The sequence below is a fragment of the Dermacentor albipictus genome, chromosome 1 (assembly GCF_038994185.2).
Source record: "Dermacentor albipictus isolate Rhodes 1998 colony chromosome 1, USDA_Dalb.pri_finalv2, whole genome shotgun sequence".
Lineage (NCBI taxonomy): Eukaryota > Metazoa > Arthropoda > Arachnida > Ixodida > Ixodidae > Dermacentor > Dermacentor albipictus.
In genome coordinates, this window is record NC_091821.1 from 111,088,935 (window position 1) to 111,108,904 (window position 19,970).

At 40.9% G+C, this 19,970-nt stretch overlaps 1 protein-coding gene across 2 annotated transcripts in view; it reads right to left on the reverse strand.

The window, feature by feature from the left end:
- The window catches only part of LOC135907723 (trans-Golgi network integral membrane protein 1-like), a 49,648-nt gene that overhangs the window by 27,496 nt on the left and 2,182 nt on the right, over positions 1-19,970 (reverse strand). For both annotated transcript variants that reach the window (XM_065439451.1, XM_065439452.1), the window contains exons 2-3: positions 5,038-5,412; positions 1,634-1,945 (exon numbers count right to left, since the gene is read on the reverse strand). In XM_065439451.1, the coding sequence (XP_065295523.1) occupies positions 1,634-1,945; positions 5,038-5,412 (687 nt within the window). The remainder of the gene's footprint in view (positions 1-1,633; positions 1,946-5,037; positions 5,413-19,970) is intronic.

The following is a 19,970-nucleotide window of genomic DNA, read 5'->3' on the forward strand; positions in this document are numbered from 1 at the left end:
CCTTGCGCGCGGCCGGCTGGCGGGGGTAAACTCCTTCCCAGCTGGGGTCTCCCCGACTGGGCGTCAAAAGCCGTAACAGGCGGGCACGTCTGACTTCCGCTGTGCTTTCATCGGTGCCCTTGAAGAGTGCTTGGTTCGGGTCTGGCCGCAGGCAACGGAGATCGCGCGGCCTCAAGCAGGCGCGCCAGCCTCATTACTTTTTATGGCTTTGCACCGCGCGCTGACCGTCGTAGGGATTCTTTGAGCCGCAAAGGAGCCTGCGGTTTTGTCTCGGTTCCGAGGCGCCGTGGGAACGTCTTCTTTGGCTTACGGCCCGGACACGAGGCCGACCTCGGTGGGTGGACAATTATCCCGGGCTCCTCTGTAACAGTTTGGCTTGCAAACAATTGCTTGTTTATGGCGCCGCATGGCCTGCAGGTTCTTGGAATCCGGTCGCGTCGCGCACGTGTTCGAGCACTGGAAAACATGGTCCCGACGTTCCCAGGCTTTTGGGTTTTGTAAATGTATTTTGTTGGTCAGTGCTTGTTGCGCCGGCTGTGCTCGTGAGCCGTTGCTCGGAACTTGCGATGTGTACAGCTGGCATGACCCTCACCCCTTTGTTGTTGTATATTGTGTATTTCGGGTGAGGATTCTACACTGTGAACTGTACTAAAAAAGATGTTCTTTGACTTTTGGTTGTTCGACTGGCCAATCCCGCACGCAAGTTCTGCTGAACGCAGTGATTGGTGAACGGATTGTCCAGTTGAGACGCAGCCCGGCAGTAATTCGCCAGCAAAGATTGCGGGCGAAGCGTTGCGTCTAGAAAACGCGGCCGCAGCGCTCCGATGGGGAGTTCTGGACCTGGCTTCGGTGCTAAGCACCATCGGCTCTGCCGAAATAGGGTCGCCCTATGTGGTCCAAACCAGTGTAACAATTTGTAACCGATGTAATGTTGAAACTATGCAATCTTGTAACCGACCTTTGTAATCTTATCTGTAAATACAAGTTGTTGTTTGTTCGTTACTGTAGCGGCTTTGTCCTTCGAACCTAAGTCACCCATTGAGCCACCTGTGCAGACCGTCTCTGACGGTGAGTCTCGGACGCCGACGGTGGGGGTGAATTTCAACAAACCAATCGATCGATCGTTTGGCATCCAATTCTTACTATGCCCTTGTCCTGAATTCCGCACAGTCCATTCATTTCCTCGCAGTATGAACCAACTCGCCCAACAACAAGTTTTATCGAAATGTGGCTGCCATAGTCAAGATCGAACTCATAACCTGGAGCTTTGCAGCGCACCATCATAGACACTGAGCTAATGCAGTGGGTTCATGACAACATTCACTTAACTCTAGCGTATTCATTTTTGACAATATGAAACCAGGAAAATAAAATTGTGGTGGGTTCATGACAACTTTCACTAAACTCTAGTGTTCATTTTTGACAATTTCAAACTAGAAAAATAAAATTGAAGTATTAAGCACAATATTCATTATTCTCATACGAGTTTGGTGAAAATGCCACATACTGCCAAGTTACATCATTCAAGACTTTTGCATACGAGCCGCCAATTGAGCAATATGCCAAAGATAACAGACATAGCTTGCTTTTACTATGCTGCTATATTAGCATGTTAACAAAAACAAGCTCTTACCTTGAGGAGGTTGACCTGGCAAAGCTTTTGTTCCATCAGTGTCAGTTGGTCCAGGTGGAGCAATCTTCAGAGTGGTTTCTGTTGTAGCCTCCTTGACAAATGATGGAGGGGTCTTGGGATTAACAGTGGGTTTGTTGCCACCTCCTGGTTCTCCAATGTTTTGAACATTCTTTTTGCCTGAACTTTTGTTATCTTCAGCTTTTTGCAAACCATTCACAGTAGTCTGCACATCAACTTTGTTTTTAGGTGCAGGACCTTTACCTACATCATTCCTGTCCACATAAGACTGGTTCATTGAAACCACTGCTGTACCTGAAATAGAGAAATGTCCTATATTTCTGTCACCATAATTTGCCCCTGTAAGCATTAGTGTGCACTAGTGAAGCCCTTTGAAATCTAAGCAGAAGCTTTAGCTCGGGGGTTCCTATCTAAATAGACTGAAACGAAAAAAAGGTTTTCTCGGCAACCACATCATCGAATTTTCTGAAGTTTGTTACATTTAAAAGAAGAAGTTAAAATCAAGTGACTGTAGCAATCAGATTTTTTTTTATTTAGACCATCAATTCTTTTTATAAAAATTGTTGAAAATCTCAAGATTTAAGAATAGAAAACTATCGGGTTTACAGCTCTAAATCAACAAGAAATGATATCCCAATTCTGTAAACTACAGCTAATAATACACTTAAAGAGGACAAAATCGATGTATTGTACACACCTCTGAAATATGCCACTACTTGCAAAACCCTTGTAAACATTGCAACAAATTCTTGCACATTGTAAATTCATATATTAAACTTTTCTGTTTATTTGATATAATGGATGCAGTTTACAGAACTACAATATCTGTTTTTGGTGCAGAGTTATGAATTTGTAAAGTTCATGCTTCAATTTTTTAACTTTCCGACCTTTTGGCAATTTTTGCAAAAAATTCCAGGCCCTAAAGAAAAATTTTGTTTCCTACAGTCACTAGAATTGAACTTTCTCTCTCAAATGCATTTCTGTGTTCTACATGTATTTGAACAGGCAACATCCTCCATGTAATGTGTTCTCTTCCTTGGCTTCATTATCTGTGGGTTTCATATGGTTCTCACTAATAGATATCGGGCTCCTCGGTTTCCTTCCATTTCTTCTCGTTCATCAGAGCTGTTAGAAATCTATGTTAAAATATCTTTGCTAAGCATAATCCCAATTTTCTCTTACGCTTCTACAAGGCACAAATCGACCTAAAGTGTTAAATTACAAAAGACTGATTCACTCGGCAACTTCATCAAAAAATTACAACAAAAGAAAGAAAAAAAAGGCCTCCTTGCTGAGTCGATCGCTTACAGAAGCCAGAAAATTAATATCAAGTGCAATCCAAGAACACTTTCTTCAAAAAGGTCAAGAAAGGTCAACCTATGTTCTGAAATCAATTCAGCCCACTTCTAACTCCTCTTAAACTCTCAGCGAGTAAAAACAGCTTTTCATTACCCAATGAGGTTTGCAACGAACATATGGATTCCTACCTATTTACAGTGGCCAGACGGAACTGTGGTACAGTGGCCTTGTGCCTAGGCAATACATATCCGCAAGGTTCAAAGGAAGCCCTGCTGTTCTCACACCCCAAAATTGGAGGAGGTGGCAAGTTCAATGCACAGGAAGGTGCCAACCATAAAATATGACACAACTACGCGCATTCCACTGTGGCTTGGTTAACCAATACCAGCTTCATTAAAGGGACACTAAAGTGAAAATGCATGTTGTAGACCATGTAATATAGGTTACTGCAAATATCACCAGCACATGTTTCATTCTTTGTTTATATTAATGAACGGACATGCAGGAGGCACAAATCAGCTTTTTTTTTCACCCCATTTTGCTGAGGAACATTAGCTTATATGAACACAGAATTTTCATACAAAGTGCAAGCAATTTCTATTTGCATTTTCAGAACTAAATATAAAATTGTCTTTAGTGTCCCTTGCAAACCCTCAAAAAATGTATTTGTGACTTGGTGACTGCATCAAAGATTATCTTAAGTGCAAAATACAATTACAATAACCGTCGCCTAAAAACAATTTGCACCAAACAATTAATTTACAGACTAGAGTGCATTTCTCTGAGAGAAAAACGCCTTTTAATGAACTGAAAAATTAAATTATTGGTGTTTTACGTGCCAAAACCACAATTTGATTATGAGGGAAACATTTTAATTAAATGAAACAAGACATGATGGAATGCTGCCATGCTCAATAAATGTCATTTCCATTATTTATGAAAGTTTCTTATAATCAATTCATTAGCTGCAAAAGCATATCGATGTTGATGGCATTTAGATAGACAACTGATAAATACACACAGTCTTTGACTTGAAAAAAGGCCCTTATTTTTTCAACGGAAGTGAATGAAAACATACAACTGCCCTTGTAAATATCTTCAAAAACAGCTCTGTGGCTGCAATGATTTCCTAGCAGATTAAGCCCTGGAAGGTCAGCTCCCCTTTTTGCATCAATATTCAATAGTTTGTTGAAGCATCAGCCAGACATTCCAAAACTATTTGTGCCTCAAGATGTGGCAAAGTACACATACAGTCTAAGAGTCAGCCTCTACACAGCCTTTCTTAATCTGCTTGAGAGGGCCATAGAGAGCATACAGGAGAATAAAGCTAAATATAGAACAGGTGGCAATCTGCTTTTGTCCTTTATGGTGCATGAAAACATGCACACATGCACAGTCTGGCAGGCAATAAATGCACATCAGTACAAATGGTTCTGGTATGTTTGCTTCTACTCACAAGTGTAAGTCAGCCAAAAATAAAATGCAGTCATAGGGGCTTGTGGTAAATTGCTAAATATATGTGCCACTACTATGCGACTTGGAGAAAAGATGCCAGAATGTAAACAGCTGAGTCACAGGAGGTACCTTAGCAGTTGTAGGACCAATCTGAAGCACTCAAGTCACTCCAGCAATAGCTAGAAATGTTAAAAAATAATTATAACAGTGAATGGTATGCGACTTTACACCTAGGTATCTCAGAACAGTCTGCAAATAACATTGACAACATGACCAATTTCCATGGCTATGATTTGTCATACTTTACAAGCACCATACAAGGCAGGCATTTTCACTTATCTAAGTTCCTTCACAGCAGTTTTTTTAAGAAGAAAGCTATGCTAGCACATCCAGTGTATCTTTAAACTTAGGTCATAGATCTGACAACATATGACACTGACAGTTGTACTGACACTGACTGGTCAATGACCAGTTCTGTTATCTTCGGAAAGTGAAACGGAAGGCCCTGTGGCCTTACCACCTTGGCACAATGTCTGGCAGGAATGCAAGCCATATATGCAATTCGTGCAGCAGCAAGAGATAAGGACAACTTCACACCACCAAGCAAAGTGACACGAACAATGGAAACGTACCTGTGCCATTGGACAATTTCTTGCTGCTGTCCAAGACAGATGGTCTATCATCATTTTTGTGCTGCTGCTCCATTTGAGAGTGTGTTGTCGAGAGCAGCAGCTGAAGCTTTTCAGTGACTAAGCTTGTAGGTGCAGCATTTTCTTTGTCCAGGCTATCTTTAAGCTTTACATTTTTCTCAATGTAAACTTTCTCGGTGTCAGGAACAGACTTGATTTGTTCATCGGCTTTGCTTCCTGCTAGGCCTGCAGTGATTCTGTTTGGTGCACTGTTTGCATCATGTTTTGTTACTGCTATGCCTAATGAAGTTGTGCTCTCTGATGCTTCACTTTTATCAGCCTTTGGATTTCCTTTCAAAGCATTTGCAAGAACACAAACTGCAAGAAAGAAGAGAAATAAGCAGAAGAGTTGTCTAAGTTACATGTTTATGCTCTTGACCATTATCTTAACAAAATCACAGGTACTAGAAATATGAGGCATCACTTTATAGTAGTGCATTTCAGTAAGAAATGTGGTTCATACTATCGAACGTCACTTCTGCCAACAGAGTAGACATAACAGATCTGCTATGTCTTTTTACCGAAAGAGCTAATGTGCATGCCTGCATGGGCCTGGTAGTAAATAACCTTTTTCACGAGTGCAAAAAGCACTTGCAGGAGCCTCTGTGAAAACTGCATGCAGGTGTTGTATGGGCAAAAAATCCACTGGAAGGCATTGCATGGCTGAAGTGGCTTGGTGCCACATCACGTTCTTTTCCACTGTTCACCTGTTTCAACAAATACAATCACAGCCTGCCAGAATGGAGGCACACTGAGCTTCAAAGAGAGCACCTTTCAGTGCTGCACCATCATACAGAAGTTAATGTGGCATGGTTTTCCACCCCATTTACCAACCCTAAAAAGGTGGCAACCTTACACAAAAGTCAAAATTTATTACATCTGCATTCTTCCTTTAGAACATTACTACCATGCGACAACCAGCCCCTTAGTGCTGACAAAAGTACACATTACACCTAAGTGAGACAGACCTTTGTAAGCCACTGCTCAAGAAAGCAATTTATTTATTTATTTTATTATATATATATTTTTATTATGTGATGCATTTTATAGTGTAATAGAGTTTGGTGTTTTCTGTTTAAACAACCATTTCTGTGCTGAAAGAATCATACCATTTATTATTTCATTCACCTAAAAATTCAGTATTAAAGAACTCTTTGAGGAAAACAATTATATGGACCATGATGCACAGGAAGTGAACAGTTTGCAAGTTTCAATCAGTGTGAACAGTTCTGCTTATTATAAGCACATTTGTATTTGTCATATCAGCACACCCACTTGTAAATTTCTTCAGTTGCTTATCATGGCTTTTTAGTCTGACATCCAGGATTTTCAAATCCAAGAAATGTTATTCTCGTGTATATTCTCTCCTTTGCAAGTGAATTCATGCAGTCAAACTTTCTCATGCTCTGAATCACAACATTCATTAGGATTCTTAACTGTTGCAACCAAGAAGAGTAGCACGATAGCTATCAGTACCACTGCTTAGTGGACGGTAGCACTTCAATCAATGATGACTGATTTTTGGGTATGCTTCCTACATTGTCTTTAACTAATATATCAACCTCTCAAAACATGCAAGAAAAAGGACATATGATGTAGAATTCTAATTACGACATTGTGCTTGTTTCGAGCTGTTCTTGAACAAGCTCTGCTACTCATTCAGGTTTATTTTGAGAAGGTTGCTTACTTGTGGTCCAAACTCATTCGGTCACTCTGGTTTCACCATAATGCAGCAACATACATTTAGCATAGCACTAGCAGTAAAGATGAAAAGTAACTAAATCTTACCTTTAGAGCTTGTCAAACCCATCTTGGCAGTTTAGCCTTTCATATAGTTTTATATGGCAAACGAGCAAGTAGATTGCCATTAAACCTTTGTTACTAGTGCGCTGAACTTGTTACTGAATTTCGAGGTCTAGGGTATACCAAATTAAATGCATACTGGATGTGAATGCCTGAAGATGTTGCCACATAGGAATTACCATGCCTTCACTACAATAACTACAATAATTTCCCTCTGATAACAATTGGAAATACTAGGGTGATAACATGCTACATTGGGTTGAAGTAGGAACAGTAGCACTAAAAAAAAAGCCAGTAACCTTACACACAAATAGGAGCAGAGAAAAGAAAAAAGAAAAAAAAGGACAATGACAGGTCAGGAATGCAGTAGGCAAATGCCTTCTCAAAGAAAACATGTATACATATCATTCCAGCCAAGCATTTCTTCCAATTCTCATTTTCCCTCTCCTTGCTATCCATGGCCTTGTTCTAGTGTTGCCATAGCCTGAACTGTCCCACCCTCAGTAGGGGGGCTGTTTCTGTATAATGTGCAAGCAATGCCCATGGCTCTGGAAGGACTAAATTGGCTCTGCTCAGCCTTTCATGGTGCATCTTCTAGGCTGCGGCATGCATTTGCTCACACTCTCAGTGTGTCAATCACAACATTCTTTATAAAGGAGGTCAGCCTCTTCTCTCTCCCGATTCATTCTCAAAGTTTCCTATACCATTGTCCTTCCACGAGTTGCCAACTTTGTTTCCTTGCTCACTGACCTCGGCTGTTTTTTCAAGAGGTGCACAAATGCAGGTTACTTGTTGTTGCTGAACTACAGGGACTCTTCCTCGTTATACTTGTATCATCTGTAAGGCAACTATTTGCCAGGAATCTGCACAGCACACTTGTGTGGAAGAATTTTTTCCTGCAGACTTGATTTGTTACCAACCCAAGTCAGCCAGCAGTTACTAACCATAACCAAACTTTTAGCATAAAGAGCAGAAACAGGAAGCCAGATTTGTACCTAAGAGTTTTAAAAAAGTGGTGTTTATCCCTATACACACATTTATAATTGAATTACTTTTGTTTAAGAAACAAAGCTCTGGAGATAAAGACCTTAATAGCTTAACAACATGTCTAAACAAATACCTTAGAAAAATCGCGTCTTGGTGCCTTGAGAATGCACTGCAAATAAACGCCACAAAGACATGCTTCATGATTTTTTCATGCTCATCATAAGCAAGCCTCTTTAGTTCCGAGTCTTAATCTAGATAACCACATAATCTATCCATCTGATACGACCACACTTCTTGGCGTCATTCTTGACTGGCACCATATCCCTTGTTAGAAAAATTGGCTTTGGCTTACATGTATTAATCAAATCTCGACATTACTTTCAGCAGCACATCTTACGGTCACTGTGTTACGCATTCATACATAGTCACCTGATACATTGCCTCACTTCATGGGAAAACACGTATGAAACACACATGGCATGCCTTCACCACTTACAAAACCAAGCAGTACGCCCGATTACATTTAGTCCTCACCTGGCATCTGCCCTCCCACTTTACGAAAATCTAAAAATCCTTCCCCTCAGTTACTCATTACAGCTAAAACTTCGTCTTTTAATTTATCGCATCGAAAATCAAGGTACTGTCATTATTAATATTTCTGCCCCCCAGCTACTCAACTGTAATAATACAAGATTCTCAGAAGAAAATATGTTATTACCTAAAGTATGCATAAATTACGGCAAGCAGACAGTGCTCTTTTCGGGAATAATGTTTTGGAATTCATTGCCCGTGAACATCAAGTGCGTCCATTGAGAACAGTCATTTCATAAAGCATTGAAAATTCATTTAAGAAAAATTTTTTCTGCACAAACAAACAGGGACGAAGAAAAGGAGCAACACAAGGACAAGCGCTTTCTAACAACTGGTTTTATTTTCGAAGAACCATCTGCTTAAATATCTACGGATCTGCGCGATCTAGTCAACAGAGCACGCCAACAGTGCATATAACAACACTTATGATAAAATGCCGCGGAACAACGCCACCAGGTCAACATAAAAACAGCAAGGCGCATAAAACAAGCACTTACGATGAAAATACGTTAAAGATATGATGACAGAAGTGAATTCTCTTTATCCAACAATGAAACAGAAGGATGGCTAATGCATTTTTCCTTTTGTTTTGCAATCCAGTGAGCTTCCACAATTTCTCTTGCGGTTTGATTTCTATGCCAAAACAAAATGTCGGTGCTACTAAGACAAGGTTAGCAATCATGTTCTTGACAATGCATTGCCAAATGCGTATTAGGGCAACCTTTCAAACTAGACAAGTGTTCCCTTAGTCTCGTGTTAAAATACATCTCGCAGTCTGCCCTATGTATACATGACCACACGTCATAGGAATCTGATACACAATGTTCTTTGCGCAATCGACAAATTGGTTCTTACGCGGATGTTTAACACTACATTTTTTCTTTGCATCATCCTTACTTTCGAACTTATTTTTTACTTTAGAACCCAGACTACCTATACTGCTTTTTGCCGAAAACACCACTTTTACTTCGTAACTCCCAGCCACCTTTTTAAGTCTGTGTGAAAGGCCGTGCACATATGGAATCACTGAAACCTTGGAAGCTAAATCCTTCAGCCTTTGGTTCATGGTTCTTTATCCTGTTTTAACTCTTTTATACTGTTTTAATACAAAAGAAAAAATGCATCAGCCATCCTTCTGTTTCACTGTTGGATAAAGAGAATTCGCTTCTGTCATCATCTCTTTAAACGCAATTTCATCGTAAGTGCTTGTTTTATGCGCCTTGCTGTTTTAATGCTGACCGGGTGGCAATGTTCCGCGGCATTTTATCAGAAGTGTTGTTATGAATAAAGGGAAAATCAGACATCCACCCGTTCGTAGCAATTGCTACAAAGGAAACCCATACGAGTTCCTCGAAAGAAACGCCTCATGGTTGAAGAAAAATTCGTCCTGGTACGGGACGTTTTTTTTTTCTTTTTCTTCAACTATGAGGCGTTTCTCTCGAGGGACTCGTGTGGGCTTCCTTTGTAGCAATTGCTATGAACGGGTGGATGTCTGATTTTCCCTTTATTCATTACTTCTCTCCACCTTGCGGGTTTACACAGAACTACTACGTCAAGTGTTGTTATATGCGCTATAGGCGTGCTCTGTTGACTAGATCGCGCAGTTCTGTGGGTATTTAAGCAGATGGGTCTTTGAAAATAAAACCAGTTGTTAGAAAGCGCTCGTCCTTGTGTTGCTCCTTTTCTTCGTCCCTGTTTGTTTCCGCACAAAAAGTTTTTTAAGAATGAATCTGTTCCAACTAGGTCGACTCGCAGTTATGATTGAAGATTCACTTGTGGTCAACAGCCTGTTAGTAATAAATTACCTTTATTGACAACGAACCGTGTTTTGCTTTTTACACTTTACATTAGGTATAACCGTCTAGTACTTAATGTTTTATGTATATTTCTCTGTTAATCATGTTCTGATGAAGTTATGTATTCTCGTTACTTAATTTATCTTTGCTAATACTGTTTCACTGACCTGCAACACCACTGCCTGTCTGTATTTGATTATTTTTTGTACTTAGCACAGGAGGTCCCCTCGGCAGTTTAAACTCTGGGACCTCCTTCTGTACTAACATTTACCATATGCTTTCCTGTATTCAAATATTTTTCAATAAAACCTTCAAAACATTCAAAACTAAATATTTTATTTTCTTCTAAGGTGGGGTGAAACTGTTTGGTCTAAAATATCAATTTTTTGATTTTATGGAGTTTGGATAGTGCATGCCCTTATATATATATATATATATATATATATATATATATATAGCATAAACACACACACGGAACACTTCACAATAACTGACTTCTAAAATACTTATTTAATTCATTTTAGTTGTCGCATCGACCGAAAAGTGGGCATACCCCAACGAGTCTCGATTTCGTATCGGGTTTTCATTACACAAAAACAACTTGTTTGACAGCCTTTGTTCGTTTTTGTATTGCGACTTTCTTTTTCTATGTTCTTGAAGAAGACAAGTCCACTTGTAGAAACGTTGGCTCCTGCTTTCACCTTGTTCTCATTTTGCTCATTGTCTTGAATTTCCACCTCCCAACTTCCCTCTGTTTTCCCTGTTTTTCTATGTAGTGCATCTTACAGTATTTAGGGAGGTATATGCAGCTCTCGTGTGCTCCTCCTTTGTTTGCTTATGATGGCACAAGCTTTTCAGAGTACGCTGCATCTGTGAAAGACCAATTTTATGTTTTTCTTATTTTTTTTTTGCTGGTAGTAAGAATGCAAATACTGACAAAAAAAAAAAACGAAAGCTTTATGGCAACCACTACAATGCAAGTGTGCTAAAGAACCTATAGGTCACTCCTGGACATTTACATTTCCATGTGCACGCTGTCAATGGATTTGGCGCAGGTTAAAAAAGACGGGGGGGGGGGGGGGGACTTTAAAGTGAAAGTTGAAGTAAAACTGCAATCAAAGGACTGCAGAAAGAGAAAGACTACAGTAATGTTCATGATGAAAAAGACTAATCCTGAGATGTTAGCAAATCAAGCAAAAAAGTTAAACTATGGGGTTTTATATGCTAAAACTACGATCTGATCATGAGGCACACCGCAGTGGGGGACTGAGATTTGGACTACCTGGGGTTCTTTAACGTGCACCTAAATCTCAGTACCACGGGTGTTTTCACGTTTTGCCCCCATCGAAATGCGGCCGCCGTGGCCGGGATTCGATCCCGCGACCTTGTGCTTAGCAGCCCAACACCATTGCCACTAAGCAACCATGGCGGGTAACAAATCAAGCAGTTTAACACTTTATTTGCATTTATTCTCATAATGCAATTTTAAGAAATTTTTGTGCATTTTTCTAAAAAACTGCTGAGTGTATGTAAACTAAATTTTGTGAAGAAGTCAGTTATTGCCTCGTACAGCTTTGGAACTATAATGAATATCCCCAAGCTAATGGAAGTTTAGCAAACAAAAAGCATGTCATAGTAGCACTTGCACTATGTAAAAACAGAAAACAAATTTTTTCAATGTTTTTTTTTCAGGGTGTCTACCAAGTTGACATTTCCAAATTCCCTGAGTTTTCCAGGTTTTCCCTGAGTGCCTTTGCAAAATTCCCTGAGTGATGCAGAACTATGTTTTATGTCAAGACGCGCTGAAACCATATCGCCCTATGCTGTCACTCTCTAGTAAGCATATGAAAAAAATTTGAAAAAAAAAAACCGACTTAATCCAATTTGAATACTAAGGAGTAGTGTTGATGTTATTCAAAAAAATATAAGGGAGGGGTTATTAAAATGCACAGCAAATAAAATGTCTTCGAAAAAATTTTCAAATCGAGCTGGACATTCTCTAGCACAAATAAAAAGGAGATGCATACAGAAGCAAACATTTTCGAATATGAGCTATTTCTATGAACTGATAGCATGCTCAGTGTCATGCAACTGTCCTGACATACTCTCAGCTCGCACAAGACGCCTCAGTGTTGTGTTTCACTGCTTTAAAGAGTTTATATTGGTTTGGATGAGGGACACCTGCATCTCAGCATCAGCCAACAATTTGTTCTTTGAGCGCAGGCTCCTTCAAAGAAGTGGTCGTTCATTCCTCAGTGCGTCGATCCTTTCTGTTCTCGTCCTCCTTTCGCCGCGCGTTCGCCCCACGGACCATTTGAAGAATACTCTTGGTCAATTTACAGTCAACGTCCAATTTTTCAGACCCCCTAGGGGCCGCGAAAACTTCCGAAAAATCAGGCAGTCCGAAAAAATAAATTCATGTCTTTTACTGCCCTTAAGGGCTAAAATCGACACATGTACGTCTGAAAAAGCTCTGAATGCCTGTCAGTGCACTTATTAGGTATATCGGTGCTCCTACTGTGACAGGTGAGGGCGAGTGCACACGTGTAAAATTAAGAAATACATACAGTGTCCCGCGACAATTGCCCCTTCCTAAGCTTGTACGCGTCACCGCGTGACACGACTGTATTGAGGCGAAGCAGACTTTCGGGAAAGAGCATTATGCAATGCGCCGTGCTTTCCGAGCTTCGAAGACAAAATTATTGCTGTCAGCGGAGAAATGAAGAAACACGGCACCGAACGACAAGAAGCTTAACAGCGAACGTCGAAGCAGCTAGGCCTACCGTTGCCGCAGTGGTGGCCACGGCTGCCAGCGCATCTGCGTGCGAGAGCACCGGTTCAAGGCGGCGAGGTAATCAAAATAGCAGCGGTGGTGGTTTTCATTAATGCCGTCTCGAACCTGCGATCACGCAAAACGTTTAGAAAATCGGACAGCGAAGAGTTCTTGCGTCTGAATTTTCAGACGTTATGATACATTGACTCTTTGCGGTACGTGGTGGTGCCGCGAAGCCGTCCGAGTTATCGGGAATCCGGAAAGTCGGTCGTTGACTGTACACTGGCAACTCCTCCAGCCGACGACGATTCGTTACGAGTCCTGTCTGTTTCTCGAGCCAGCATTACCGCGAATTTTGACCCTCTAAAAAAATTACAGCTAATTTTCCCTGATAGAAGCACAAATTTCCTGAGTTTTCCCCGAGTTTTTCCAGACTACTCAAAATCCCTGAGAATTCCCGGTTTTCCCGGTTGGTAGACACCCTGTTTTTAGATATTTACATAGTTTTAGTTTCAACTGTGTAGCACACCATTGTCGTTTTGCAAAAATCAAAAGCTCAGCGACTAATAGTTATTACAAAAAAGGTACACTGCGAAAAATCGAAATAAAAATAACAAGAAACTAAGATGTTTTTTCTCCCCAATGATATTGAGTCTTATAAAAAAGCCCTACTATAATTGATACCATAAGAAAAATTTTAAAAGCAATACCATGTTCATGACTCCTCGGATTGCAATTCTGCCATACCAACTTTCAAATTCTCACCATACCTTGAAACCGAGCCTAGCCAACTAGTCCAGCCAGGCTCACAAGACAGCACGAAAAATTGTTCTGCTGCTAAGGCTTTTGCAGAGACTACATAGAATGCACACAAATATGAATACCCCAAGTGAGAACTAACAACTAAAGAGCTTTACACAGCAGTTGTGGAACCTGCAGAAAATTGAAACGTAAACAGAAAGGGTGAAAACAGTGAAGGCAAAAAGCATGAATCAGGCTGGCGAAAACCATTGTGCATGAGCATTACAGTTAATGTTCAGTGAAATTTTTTTTCACAGATAAGATGATTGAGGGCATAACACATATGTTCCAAATCTGCATTGATAATTTGTCTATTTGTATATGTGATTTGTCAATTTTAAAGGTTCTTTCAAATAGCAGACCACAACCACACCCATTGCACTGATCAGCCAGATGGCCCAAAGCTCACAGCTGCTGGCATACATATCAGTGCTCCTATAACCTTTCATAAGAAAACCTGCCTGTTTGACCAATGTAATTGTTGCCGCAAGAGAGACCTACAGTTGAAAACCTGCATGTGCTTAACGCACACATTCTTTTTATTTGCTCTTTTATTGGGCACATGTCTATCTTTACTTTCTTTTTTTTGGCGGGGGTTTTGGCATTGTGTAGCTATAAGCATAGGGCGACAAGCCCATTCATCAGTCGATTCCAACTCAAGTCTCCTGTGAAGTCTGAATTGGTGAAAGTATGCACCTGAACAAGTTCAAAGGGGTATAACTCTGAGTGTGTCAAAGTGAGTTCGAATGGGTTGGAGTCTGAGTGAGTCCGCATTAGTGTGAGCCCGAGTGGGAGGAAGTTAAGCGGGCCGAAGAGGCCACGAGTTTGCAGCCAAGCAAGCCCCGTGAACAGAAGGTTGTGTGAATAAAGAATGGATCATATATGTGAATCCAATTGTTTTCGAGTCCATGACTACACACAAGACTGAGTTCCAATGATCATGAGTAAATCCGACTCTGTACTCAGAAGCAGAGTTTGGTGAAACCAGTAAGCCTGAGTGAGGACATGTAAACAAAGAACTTATGGCTACTAAATTAACTTTTGCTGATTTATGGTACCAGGTTGTCAGTCAATTGTGCAGACACCTTGGTGGGCAAATAATGTTTACCACACTAATTCACAAACGATGTTGAAACAATATACAGGGTGTTTTTTTTTTTAGCTGCACCAAATTTTTAAAATAAGAGAAATATAAATCAAGGTAACATTATGTTTAACATTTGAGTGTACGGATAGGTAGCCTCTAGATACAGAGCAATTTCCGCAATTACGTACGTAATTAGCAAAGTTACGGTAATTCACTTTCTAATTATCAAGTATAGGTGGCTGCAGAAAATGAGTACTTTGGGGCCCGTCCTCAATACTACCCATACCAACGATCAAATTTTGAATTGCAGGTTTCATGTGGGAGCTACGCGAACAAATAGTTCCTCTTGGCAGGCTCCTTGAAACCGAAACTGGCTGGAAAAAGAGCTTATGTGTCGTCGATGTCGCTGCCCCCCCCCCCCCCCCCAACCCACCCGCCTTTCGTCACATCTCCTTGCTGTCTGCGGCGTTGGCCTAGGGCTTCAATGCCGGCGGGCTGCCAAATTTACTTCGTCATTCTGTTGGGCCCCTGAAATGACATTTCATCGATGGAAGTGGATATGTGGCGCCCAATGGAATGACGAAGTAAATTTGGCAGACTGCCGGCATTGAAACGCTAGGCCAACGCCGCAGACAGCAAACAGATAACGCAAGCTGCTCACAGGCCGGATCGGCGGTGACCTCGGAGACATGACGAAAGGTGGGCGGGCGGGGGGCAGCGACATCACACAGACGCTCTTTTTCCAGCCAGTTTCGGTTTCAAGGAGCCTGCCAAGGGGAACTAACTTTTCGCGTAGCTCCCACATGAAATCCGCTATTCAAAATTTGATCGCTGGGATAGGTAGTGTCGAGCACGGGCCCCTAAGTACTCATTTGCTGTAGCCACCTATTGTTGATAATTAGAAAGTGAATTACCGTAACTTCGCTTATTACATACATAAGTGCAGCAATTTCTCTGTGTCTAGAGGCCGCCAATCTGTACACTCGAATGATAAACATAACGTTACCGTGATTTAAATCTTTCTAATTTTTAAGAATCTGGTGCAGCAAAAAAAAAAAAAAAAACCTGTATAATTTTTACAGCACTTAACAGCACATACCATCCATTTTACACACAATCCACCCTCGCAAACGTTTCTTTCACCTCCAGTAAGCCAACAGAAATCACCAATTGACACCACTATGCATAGATGCAACTTTTAATTGAACAAATGCCCTTACTATGAGCTGCAGGCAAGACAGAGGTTCACAGGAAGATGGGAGACTTGAAGTGATCAACGGTAGTTGAACAAGCAATGTCTCACAGGCCAGCCTGAGCCATCTCTTGTTTGACTACTGATTTCCATGAGCTGGTGATACTGAGTGTGGGTAAGATTTGAAGCTGCAAACGTGTGAGTTAAATGAGTCTTGATATGTAAGCATGAACCCATGTACGATTCCATGAGTCTGTGTGAGTGGATTATTCTGCAAATATAAATGAGCCTCAGTGAGTATGAGTACATGAGCCTGCTAGGCCCATTGAACCTGCACAATTCTATGTACAATACAGAAAATGAGCGAATTCAGCTGGGTCTCACTTTTGCAAGTCTGGGTGAACCTAGCCGAGTTTGACTGCAGAGTTTCAGAGCTGTTTATCTTGCTGACCTAAGGTCCTACACCACCTGGCCAATCACTGTGAATGTTGTTGCCTTCCAAAATTTCAAAGCACTTGTATAATTGACAATTCACAGATCACTAAGGCTTCGACTGGGGCTAATTGGTATCACACAGTTCTGTTTATTGCACTGTACTGTTCACACAAAGGACAAAATAAATGAAACACACACACATGTGCGCAATTAGGACTTCGACTAAGGCTAGTTGGTTTGACATTGTTCTGTTTACTGTGCTGTACTAGTTGCACAAAGACAAAATAAATGGACACACATTGTGCAAATGTGTCCACTTCATTTATTTTGTCCTTTTGTCTATAGTACAAAGCAGTAAACAGAATAAATTCAAATACAAATATAGAAATTATGGAAGCCATTGCACAATGTTGAGTAGGTTTGGAACACATGTCAGCATGCCCCCTTGTCACCTTAATCACAAGAAAACTCCGGCAAATACAGAATTGGTTTTGGACATGCGTATTGAGCATCAACAGTAATAACAATGATCAATTGTGATAGTTTAGCCTGGTCTTATTTGTTGTTTTTTGCAGCTGCAATGTTTTCATCCTTTCTTTTTATGTCTCAATTTCCTGCAGTTTCCAAAACTGCTGTGTGAAGCCCTAGTAGCTTGTACTTGTCATATTTCTGTGCATTTTTGTAGTCTACAAAAACATTAGCAGTGCTATTTTTCAATCTGACATGCATTTTTCCAGCATTTTACAGTATGCGTGAAAGTTTTAGCTCCCCAACAATATTTAGCAAAGTATTATACTAGCCCATCAAGCTATTCTCAGGACAGACAATTCTTTCACTTCACTATCAAAGTAAGACATGGGTGATGTAATCTATGAAAACGCCTTTTTAAACCCCAGCTGCCAAAGTAAGTATTGCAGAATTCTGAAAAAGCTAAGGGAACCATACAGGTCAGGAGTAGGCACATCACCTGTGAGGGTCACCTGTAAGCAGCAGCCTACAGCAAAAGAGTGCTAATTTGGGCTAGTTAGTAAAGGTTATAGCGAAACAGAATATGAGCACAAAGGATAGGACAAACAGACAAAGTTCTATCAGCCAAATTCTATTGCACACAAAGCAATATATCAAAGTGCTGGAAGGAGAGGAGGAGATAAGCACGCATAATACAAAACATAAAAATTGATAACATGGGTGCCGATCATGCAAGCGACAAGCATGATTTCTTTGAATAGCAGCAAAACCGATTTCCTTGAAGAGAAGTTAAACCGAACTCACGCATGCCAATTTCCTTATTGGTGCAATAAGCCTCATATTACCTTTTTATTAAAAAAGATGGAGTATGAATTGGCTCATGTCTAGCTCCAATTCTTGGCAACCTACTTTTAGCCAGCTATGACAGATGCCTCATGAATAGCCTGCGACCAACAGGGACTATGCATGCCTTCCAACATGAATATTTTTTTTAGTTATGAATGTAACAAGTGTGACACTCAGCTTTGTACTAAACAGATAATTTACATGTTGTGTTCTTGCTTGGAGGAATTACAATAACTGAATTTCCAACTAATAAACAAAGGTTCCCAACCAATTATTGACTTATGTGCTGGCAGTTCGGCACCTGATCTAATTAAAGACTGCCTGCCCTACAGCTCAGCATATTCAAAGTTAGTCAAGCGAAGCCGCGCCAAATCATGTTTGGGGGCTGCCTTGTCATGGTCTCACCATCAAATTATTTGCAGCAGCTTGGATTCGCTGGTGCTTAGGCTGCAAATGGCTGGCTTTGTGGACAATTTGCTTTATGCTGTTGCTGAATGTCTTTTAGCAGATGTAAACTGCCCAGAAATTGAGAAAACCAATCCAAAAGAAAAAAATTTGCTGTCGCACACCATTATCATACCGTTTTTGCACAGTCACACATCACACAAAGACAGTAGCAGAGAGGGTTGGTATCAGAGTTTTTTGGAGCGCAACTCTTAGGTGCCCATTCTTGCGGCAAGTGTCAGCGTAACCGAGTGAACGAGCACAGCAAAGGATGCAAGAACAAGCGCAGAGCGCAGCAGGAAATGAAAGACACGAGGAAAGCGGAGGAGGAGGGTATGGCGAAAGCGTGAGAAGTATAGTGTGGCAATGATGGCTATGAGATGGCGCCAGAATAGCGCACATTGTCGGGGAGGTATGTCTGCGGTTGCTGCTGTGAATCGTGCCCCCGCATCACCCAGGCACTGCCTCTCGCAATCGCCAGATTAGCGAGGCAGTCGCGCAACACATCACTCCATTTGCAATGTGCCGCATGAGACAGATTGCCCACATCAGCTGCGCTACTCACAGCATTTTCTTCCTAATATAAACCGTGTATGTATACAATCATAATACAAAATATATACATGCAAAATGAAAACACGTAGAGCTGTGCTCAAATTTCTTATTAGGGAGTATTGTATCATAATCGGGGAAATTTTTTGGGGGGGCAAAGAACAAGCTGTTCTCCAGTATGTCCTGCAAAGTTAACAGAGAGAAGTGTGAAAAACCACTAGAAACTTTTTTTAATGCTGCCACAACGTAGTGTAGAAAATCCCTCTTTCATGTGGCCATTACTACATTTGCCAAATTAGCGAGTGTGTCAACGACTGCTTGATGGAACATGCCAATTTAAGTAGAGTGTCGGCTGCCAGCTTGCAGCACATAGCTCCTGATGCAGTTGTAAGGCATTGTTCAATCAGAGCAGAATATGAAAGGGACACTGAAGGGGCTTTATAATTAGAAGATTTACAGTGGTTTGGAAGGCTGTCACAATGTAATTCAACTCCTGAAGTTATTTTCTTGATTGTGTGCATAGCAAAATTTTCGCCAAAGCTCCACCCCATGTGCACTTAGCATAGAGGAAAAAAAACTTGGTGCGAGGATGTCAACACAAGGGTCATGTGAGCACTCTATTCAAATCACGCTCGTCGCTGATACCCACGATGACCTCGCGATCGTCTTTGTCCTAAGAGAGTGTCAACCAACCTGCGGTGTCTCCCGCAGACACTGCTGCTAGTTTTTTGATAAAGTAATGCAACTTGCAGTGACTTGCGCATTGTTAAACTATGATTTTTGTATTCAGGGAGTGAAAAACTAATAATTCACTGAAAGCTCAGTTTTTGTTTTTAAAGTTTTTCAGCTTCCGTTCAAGGTATTATTGGAATAAGTGTGTATGTGAAATATATGAGGCTTTTTGCATCGGCAGGAAAGGCGACACATGTGTGAGCATGCTGTCACTCACTACTCTCCAAGTAGTTGTGCTTCTTTCACATGTACGATTGGTGGCCCTATTTTTGCTTTCTATACTTTGTATTTTACATGCTTATCTTTTCCACCTCCTTCTGGTGCCTTTATATATTGCCTTGTGCTCAATAAAATTGAGCTGACAGTGAG